The sequence below is a fragment of the Anopheles marshallii genome, chromosome 3 (assembly GCF_943734725.1).
Source record: "Anopheles marshallii chromosome 3, idAnoMarsDA_429_01, whole genome shotgun sequence".
In the NCBI taxonomy this organism is placed as follows: Eukaryota; Metazoa; Arthropoda; class Insecta; order Diptera; family Culicidae; genus Anopheles; species Anopheles marshallii.
This window is the reverse complement of record NC_071327.1, coordinates 26,738,167-26,747,160: the sequence shown is the minus strand read 5'-3', so window position 1 is coordinate 26,747,160 and position 8,994 is coordinate 26,738,167. Positions and strand designations below refer to the sequence as shown.

At 45.9% G+C, this 8,994-nt stretch overlaps 1 protein-coding gene across 1 annotated transcript; it reads left to right on the top strand.

Moving 5' to 3' along the window:
* Positions 1–1,254: 1,254 nt before the first annotated feature.
* LOC128711794 (Krueppel homolog 1-like) lies at positions 1,255–8,484 on the top strand. Its single transcript, XM_053806681.1, has 4 exons — positions 1,255–1,423; positions 5,446–6,429; positions 6,742–7,807; positions 7,896–8,484. The coding sequence occupies exons 1-4, from the start codon at positions 1,255–1,257 to the stop codon at positions 8,482–8,484; spliced, it is 2,808 nt and encodes a 935-aa protein (XP_053662656.1).
* Positions 8,485–8,994: the final 510 nt, after the last annotated feature.

The window sequence follows — 8,994 nt, the reverse complement described above, 5'->3', positions numbered from 1 at the left end:
AGAAGTTTTAGATCATCCAAGGTCGGATGATAATTGTTGAGTACCTTTCCTTTACAAATTTGTTAATAAGGTTTAATGAAGTATATTTTGATCGTTGATTTGGTTTTACACATTTTTCATGATAAAATACACATGCAGAGCAAGGGGTTCGGGCGAGCATTCGCAGGGGAAATGGTAAAAACCGAACCGTGCGCGAAAGCACCCGAAAACATCCGACGACAAATAGCCGAAGTTGTCCGAACCCGACCCGACCGATGCGATGTTTTCCGAAATGGAATTTTTGGCCGCACCGGGAAAGGCTCACGAAAGGGAGGGGCGCACACGGCACGGCGAACTCGCAACGAAGCGAGATAGCGCATGGGGAAGATGGTACGTCTCTGTTCGATTGCTGTTTTTAGGCACCAGAACGGGGAGAACTGGGAAACAGCGCAACGCTTTACAACAGTCAAGTTCCAAATTCAGCCAGCGCAGCCGAAAAACCGATGCACTACGCAGCAACCACCACACGACGGCTGGGTCCGCGAAGGGTACCCTCGTGGAAATGTTTTCTTGCTGGTCGCGTTCATTCAAAAGCGAATTCTTCGCGGTCACAGTTCGGTTCGGTAAAACGGCTAAACCGCGCCAGGCATGTAGTTTAGTACCGTGTGTGTTAAAAGGACTTCAATCACCTGGAAGCAACGAACGCCCGGCAGTGCAGTTTTTTGGGTAAAATAGAGCCGTAGGTGTGTGATTGCTTCTGGAGGAATTTAAAAAAAAAACCCAGAACGAGTGGCAATTTCAGAAAGCGTTTGTTACTGTGGTCGATAGTGAAGTACGCATGATTTAAACCAAAAGCAGAGCAAAGCAATCTGAAGACATCCGTCCGGCAGTGAAACGTGTCACATTTGGTTAAAATTGGGAGAAAGCATGCCGATGGTTGTTATAACCCCTTGTTACAGTGAAGAATAGTTCCTATAATCTGCAATAGTGGTGCTACATGCCTGTTTTAGTGGCGTAACTGCGTTCTGTAGATGGAATAGATAGTGTATTGCTATAAAATAAATGGAAAACGGCAGCACTCGTGCAGAGCTGTTGTTGTTGAAGAAAGTCCAAAAGTGTACAGGTGCTGTCTCGGTGTATCACATTTTGTAAACGTTGTGCAAGGCGAAAACGCGTTTTTGCTGCTGTAAGGTGCACAACATTAAACCGTAAAGTGGCGTTCTGCATGCTCTGCATGTTCGACTGCATTTAAATCACAATCCCGTTTTGTGCAGCATGAAGAAAGGGGTGGAAACGGCCACGACAACTAAGGTGGTTGCTGCAGCAGCAGCAGCAGCGGCCGCGGCTAGCTTTGCAGAAAATGTTGATCTCTGGGCGCAACAGGACTGGATCAAGAATATCCTTTCCAAATCAGGCACCGAAATAAAGGAAGTTCCAGCAGAAGGTAACGGTTTGCAACAGTTTGAAACGGGTTATAAAAAGGGAAATGGTTTTGGGAAAATTGCCATCTTGTTAGTGATCACGTGACAGCCTCTTCCGTAAGCTTAGTAATACAGAACAGATTCTAAGAGTGTTTCTAAATATGTTTTGTTAGGAAAAAGAAAATCTAGCATTTTTTCAAGTTAAATTAAACCGAATGTAGATTTTCTGCTACTATGTCCTTAATTATTGTGGAATGCGAAACAAACAAATTGTTTTGTTAAATAGTTTTTGAGTGAATTTATAAAAATTGATGGTCTATTAGAATATCGCAACTTACCAAATATTGAATTCTTCTAAAGTATGTTGCGAATATGAAAATAAAATAAGCAATAATGTTCGGTAAATTTGTAACTTGGTCCCAATCCTCGATATGTCGCGTAGAGAAGTGAACTTATGGGTAAGGAAATCCTTAGGAATACGTACCCCTGATCAAACAACATTCACTTCCACATTCTACTGCACTTCCTATTTCTTCGTCCACTACTACTTATATCAAGACGTTGGCTTCGCCTCCGTTTGTTGGAGCTACGCGATCTTACAATTTTTGTGGCCATATGTTTGACTTCAATAACTCTGGCTCTATCTTTGTGTACTTGTCTACTAAATTCTACAAAAGTCCCGAAATTTCGGAACCCATCCCAACTCAATTATAAAACCTGTAAGGTGTGAATAAGGTGTGTGTAAAAACAAAAGTATTGATTTTTTGGCATTCAATATTACTTTCCGAAAGTTGTCCCAATCGGTACAGTACGGTGTCCAAAAGCGTTTACGGGGCGTTATGCTGTTAGGGTAGCAATCAAAAACCTTTGGTTAGCATGCTTATGTTGCCATACTTTTACATGTTATCCCATACTTGTTGATTGGTTTACTAACACCGTACGATAAAACAAACATTTAGCCAAGATGCTGGTGAAATGTAAATTTGACCGGCCGCAGCGTACTGCTGACCTAGCAAAAACTGGTCCAGACCTGTTACGGACCCCGAACGGTCCCAAACGGCAGTGTCATATTACATGGGTGTAATAACAAGCATGTCAATGCGTGGACGACCCAAAGGGGAAACACTGATCGTATCTTGCACATCGTATTAGATTTCACGGCCTGTCAAGGATAATCTCCAAAGCGTTACAAACACAATTCAAATCAACCGGCACCAACCTCTGAACCAGATGTATGTCCCGGGTACGCGTGTGTGTGGTTGCTGTTTTGGAACTGTTTGCAAAGAAACAGTGCACCAACAAAGGTAGTGTTCCGAGAGACATAATCACGAGCGCATGATTGGTACATATTTGGACAGTGTAAATGTCCACTCACTCAGCTTATCCTTCAACGGTAAGTGAGCTGTCACAATGCCAAGTCGCTGAGATAGTATCTGGAAGGTTAGATATTTAAACCACAAAAGAAGACAAAAAAAAGGCAACGGAAACAACAGTCAGCATTATTTCGGAATGCATTTCAAATTAGCTTGATGTTGGCCGTTATTGTAACACGAAACTTGAGACTTCCTGTCCGAAACAGTTCCAGTGTCAGTATGTTTAATTATTTCCTACATTCATTATTTTATAATAAGTAGTTATACTTCGTTTAATAAGGTTAATATGTGCAGTCGGGAGCCCTTTGGTCACTACTGATTACTCTATTAAATTTATTTTCAATATAGGCTTTTTTTAAACAGACAGATGACAGAACAACGCAAGCGTCTATCACAACAAGCGCAGCACATGACATTAAAACGGCCTTAGAAGACACCACAACCCCATCAGGCCCATTAGTTCAATGCAAGCACATGATATCACAATGGCAGCACACCTTACCACAACACCATTACGACGGTATCAACCAAGTACAATCCGACCAGTATAAACACGCCTTGGGAAGAATTTTGACAACCAAACGATGTTTGTTTTGAATCGAAGAAATATTTACTACATTTATCGAGTGAAATATGTTTTGTTTCTTGAAAAATACAGTAAATGTTACTAACAATCATCGTATGGCTGTGAAAATCCATTCTAGGACACGTTTATACTCCTCGGATCGTACTTCACTTCTATCGTCGTGTTGGTGTTGTGGTGAGGTGTGCTGCCATTGTGATATCATGTGCTTGCATTGAACTAAGCCTGATGGGGTTGTGGTGTCTTCGAAGGCCGTTGAAATGTCATGTGTTGCGCTTCTTGTGATAGACGCTTGCGTTCCTTTGTCATCTAAAACATCCTGTTTACTACACCAATAAATGCTCGGTTTAGGAATGTTTTGTGATGGGCTTTATGCAAAAAATATTCTCATGACTCCAAGGGTAATACATGTCAGAAAAGGCGAACAGATTGTTATGGACGTTTAAATAGTGATTCCACTATAATTAATCTATTTGCGATTGACGTGGAACAAAACATTCATCTGGCCCAAAACGGAAATCATCAGACTTGCTCCGGTTTGGTACGCATAGATTACAACGTTATTAAAGCACAATTTAAGACAAAAAAACCAGAGGTCAGAAGAGCGCAAAAAGATTAGGGAAAAAAACAAACTATCAGTTGGGAGGCTTTGAAATTGTCTCCGTGTCTCCTCTAAACGGGGCCACAAAGTGTCGATTGAATAACATAAAAAAACAGTCCAAGGCGTGAAACGCAAATCACGCACATACGGGCTTGATAATGCTGTCGCCAATCGTTGAGTTCCATAAGATAATGGGTTCTTACTTATTGCTGTTGATGTTTTATTCCTACAATTCGGCAACTAATTGTATTCAATGTGGAACCATTCCCATACAGCACATCATCCTCTTCATCTATCGCCTAAAAAAAATACTGCCAGCAAATAACCACGACCGACCGGTGGTCGTTGAGTATTGCGAGCAAAAAAAAAACAAAACCAAAACAACAATATATCAATATTAAATCAAAAGCCTGTCTGTTTCCCATCCACGTGCCACTAACGATGCGCGACGGATGATCCCTGGGCAAGGAAGACGCGAGCCTGCGCAGCACGACGCTAATCACTGCCGGTACACGACGATAGTGAAATGGGACTGCGCGCAAGATATGGATGGGGTGCGAAAGGCCCCCGAGCGGAACGACCTTTGTGTGCTTAAGATGAGCGAGCCGGTGCGCGAAACCATGCCCTCGCCAAGACCATGCCCATACTCGGTCGGCTGTGCGTTGTGCTAATCGAATCCCGCCAGGATCGTGCACACGATCGGTTGCCTTGCTATGGTATTATGCCCGGTCGGGAAATTATTTACGATGATAGAAGTGGCTTTTGTTTGGTGATTATTATTTTTTTTTCGCTGCCATGATAAGAATTGCTCCCTTTGTAAAACCATGCACGGGGTTTATTGTCCAGCGGCAGCTCCCGTTTTGAGTGTAATGGTAATTTTGGGGTTTTTTTTTCGCCCCAAAGCAGGCATGCTAGATTTGCGAATAATTGATTGAAGGTGACAGTAGCTACGGCGATAGTCTTTAGATGAACTTTCAGTGGACCGATCATCTGGGCCGTGAGCATATCGCTGTCGCGGTGATAAGGTCATCGGAAGCAGTATGGATTACGGCATAATGGGGTAAATTTGGAGCCATTATTGGATGCATCGAAAGTTGAACAGGAACGCGTTGAGGTGCATGTGGAATTCTTCTCACCTTCTGGATCTTCATCAAATGAGATCGATTTTGCACATTGATGGTGTTGGAATACTTTGTCCAGAGTCAATGCCACAGGCCAGAAAAGATCGAGAAAACTGGACAGATTTTGCATCTATTTCTAGATATTCAGTTACTTCTTGACGAGAACCCGGAAATGGATCTAACTTTACCACAATGAAAGATCCATGTGATCAATAAATATAGATAAAGGACTACGTTGGCAAATAATTGTAAAATCATAGTATATCTAACAGCAGTATCTTGAAGTTAAGAATTTTATCATAGTTGTTCGGTTCCGGATATGAACAAATCTATAATAAATATTTTGTGTTCATTTTCTGTCCTCTAGATCTATGCAAAATGGTGTACTATTCTGGCCTTCCCCTGCTCATGACGCAACAGCAACAGCAGCAGCAGCAGCAACTTCAGCACGGTCCGGATGGTACAATACTGCAGCTAAACTACAACGATGCAAATAGTGCGGAACAGTACGCGGTACCGGGGCAATCGGCTCGCAACGGTACCATGAATGGCTATCAGCCCCAGCCACAACATCACACGATCAGCCTCACTAACGGGCTAACGATCAGCAACGGCCCGCAGAGTTGTAACAGCAACAGCAGCAGCAGTAGTAGCAATGGTAGCGGTCAACTGACCATTATGCTAAATCCACCGGTGTCGGGCCAGTCAATGAACCACCAGCCATCAGTGCTGCCAGGAACCTACGGCGCACCGATATCTCCGCTAGAAGAGAAAAGAACATCCTCGTCACCAGAGCAGTCGGCTTATCCGGCGCAGATGAGCAGTGCGCCGGCAAGTTCCAAATTTCGCTGTGACCAGTGCAACATCAGCTTCGGCAGCAAAAGCGCACACACCAGCCATATGAAATCTCATGCCAAACAGCAGCAGGCGAGCGAAAAGATGCCGGTGGCCAAGCTCGCGGAGTCAGCAATTGCAGCAGCCGGCACCACCGGTACCGGTTCGCTCGGCACACAGCAACCCGATCCGTACCAGTGTGATGTGTGCAAGAAAACGTTTGCCGTGCCGGCACGGTTAGTGCGGCACTATCGCACCCACACCGGTGAGCGACCGTTCGAGTGCGAGTTTTGCCATAAGATGTTTAGCGTGAAGGAAAATCTGCAAGTGCACCGGCGGATCCACACGAAGGAGCGGCCGTACAAGTGTGAGATCTGTGGCCGGGCGTTCGAGCACAGTGGAAAGCTGCACCGGCACATGCGCATTCATACCGGCGAGCGGCCACACAAATGCAACGTGTGCGGAAAAACGTTCATACAGTCGGGCCAGCTTGTCATTCACATGCGAACACATACCGGTAAGTGAATGGAGTGTTTTGAAATTTATCGTGTTTTTTTTTTACTAGAAAATATTGAAACCTGAATTATTGGTTTAAAATGTTTAATGAAACAAGGATCTCATTGAAGTGTAAAATTATTTAAGAAATTAATTAAAAATATTTTAACAATTTCGATGGAGACGCCCAGTTGTTAACAATTTGCATGGAGACGCATGGTGCCTCACGCTAGTGAACTGGCTGCGTACTGACAAATAGTATTGTAGTTAGCGATATGCAAGCTGTTCCTTTGTTCTAATTGCTTAAACGTTTATATTTTCTTTTCTGCTGCAGGTGAAAAACCATACAAATGCCCAGTGGAGGGTTGTGGTAAGGGATTTACCTGTAGCAAACAGCTGAAGGTACACTCCCGGACGCATACGGGTGAAAAGCCGTACCATTGTGATATCTGTTTCCGGGACTTTGGCTACAACCACGTACTGAAGCTGCACCGTGTGCAGCATTACGGAGCCAAATGCTACAAGTGCACGATCTGCGACGAAACGTTCAAGAGCAAGAAAGAAATGGAGGCTCACATCAAGGGTCACGCAAATGAGCTGCCGGATGATGAAGAGGGAGCAGAAGGTGGATGTAAGCAGGAGGATCCGGCAGGTGGAACAGAACGGTCAGCAGCATCCACAGCGGTGGAGATACCCTCCGGTGGCAATAGCAACAGCAACAGCAACAGCTCGTTCGAGTACTCCTCCAGCATGAGCCACACCGAGGGTACGGAACACGCGCCGTCTAGTGATGAACCTTCCGGGCAGAGTTCGGGTGCGAGTCGCTTTACGATCCTGAAATCATCCTCACCGTCTCCACCCTCGACGGCATCATCGTGCGTGGGAATAAACGACGACGGCCAGCTGGCCAGTGTCGATGAGGAGGATGACGAAGAAGACGATGCCGATGAGGATGAGATGGATCATAAGCAAGTTCCGCCGTACGACACAATGGCCCAATCGTTCGATCAGTCATTACAACGCGCCTACGGTAGTATGCCGACCGGTGGTGTTGCTCCTGCACTGCTTGCGGCTGCATCCATTGCGGCTGCGGTAGAAAATGGCTGCACCGAGGTGAAGTTCTGTCCCGATATAAAGCCGCAGCGTTCGATCTCACCAGTACAGCCGGCTGCACTTTCCATCACCAGAGTTACACCTCCACCGTCCTCCGGTTCGTCGTCCTCCTCTTCCTCATCCTCATCGGTCCTGTCGATCCCACCGGCCGCAGCTGCCTCATCTACGCTTCTCGAACCGACCGGTACGGGTGTAATGGCCGCGTCGGGTCAGTTCATGTACGAACCCTTAGCCATCATGAAGCACCATGGATACTTTGCACCGGCATCACAAATTACAGAATATCGGTAAGTTAGCAAACATCAAATTGAACAGCCGGGGCATCGCAAAGCTAAATTTCCTAACGTTCGCTTTCCGAACTTCTACCATTTCCAGTTCATCCAGTGATATTGTACGCCAGGTGGAGGCCGCCATTGCTGGTACGGAAAATCTGCTTACACCGCCGCGATCCTCACCGGAGTCACCCGATCGCTCATCCTCACCCGAATCCGATTCAGTATTAATGGCGGACAGGGACAACAACACGTTGCCACCGCGCAAACGGAAGCTGTACTTCAAGGACAGCCAGCAGCAATCGTCCGGTCCGAAGATGGCGTCGGTTGATACGGTGACGTCACAGCATTACGGTGTCGTACAGCAATCGATCGGTCTACAGCAGCAGCAGCAACAAACCCTACCCCGGGACGTTCATTCCGGCCATCATCAACAGCATTTCCATCACCATCAAATTCCACCCCAGCAGCACGGATCGGAGAGTCACCACCAGCAGCCGTCACAGCAGGCCCACTATTCGCACCAGCCAAGTGCGGACGAGGAACGGTCCGTGAAGCTGGAGGTGCTGCGGAATGTGTCACCGTGCCACCGGGAACAGCGGCAACCATCGCCAACACCGACACAACCTCAGGTGGCCACCACCGTGATACGGATGAGCTCCGTCATCCAGTACGCGAACAAGTCATCGTAGAGTTTAGGGAAGGATGCGAGTAGCAGCCGCCAGCACGGTTGACGGCCCGGACACGCACCCGGCGGTGTTACTAGCGGTAGTAATATTTATATTGTACGTTTTCGTTTCGCCACCCTGTAGCCACCGTCAGGCGAAGGCACTAAGTGTTAACAACCGATAAACCTCAAGCAAGGAAGGAATAGGGCGCAGCACCGTCAGCAGTGTGTTGCAATTGGAACTCAGCTAGATTTTATGATTTTGCACATGCATAACTCGGTAAGCCGCATATAGGCAAGAACAAGACTGTCTCAGGTTTAGAAAGGTGGTGTGTCCCGCCCAGTGTGCTCCCCCACGCTTCCGGGCGTCCTCCGTAGGGAAGTTAATTTATAAATTATTATATTGTATATGTATTATGTACCGTGTACTGTGCGAACTTGATTTTATTGTGAGTTATTTCACTGTTCTTTTTTTTTTTACTTGTCCTTTAGAAGCAAAGTCGCGGTAACCCTGTAACCAGTAATGAGGACGAAG

Excerpts from the sequence above, each read along its gene's own strand:
- LOC128711794 (XM_053806681.1), top strand. The coding sequence starts at position 1,255 with ATGAAGAAAGGGGTGGAAACGGCCACGACAACTAAGGTGGTTGCTGCA. Across the intron at positions 6,430-6,741 it reads TCACATGCGAACACATACCG|GTGAAAAACCATACAAATGC; the intron begins GTAAGTGAATGG and ends TTTCTGCTGCAG. Across the intron at positions 7,808-7,895 it reads TCACAAATTACAGAATATCG|TTCATCCAGTGATATTGTAC; the intron begins GTAAGTTAGCAA and ends TACCATTTCCAG.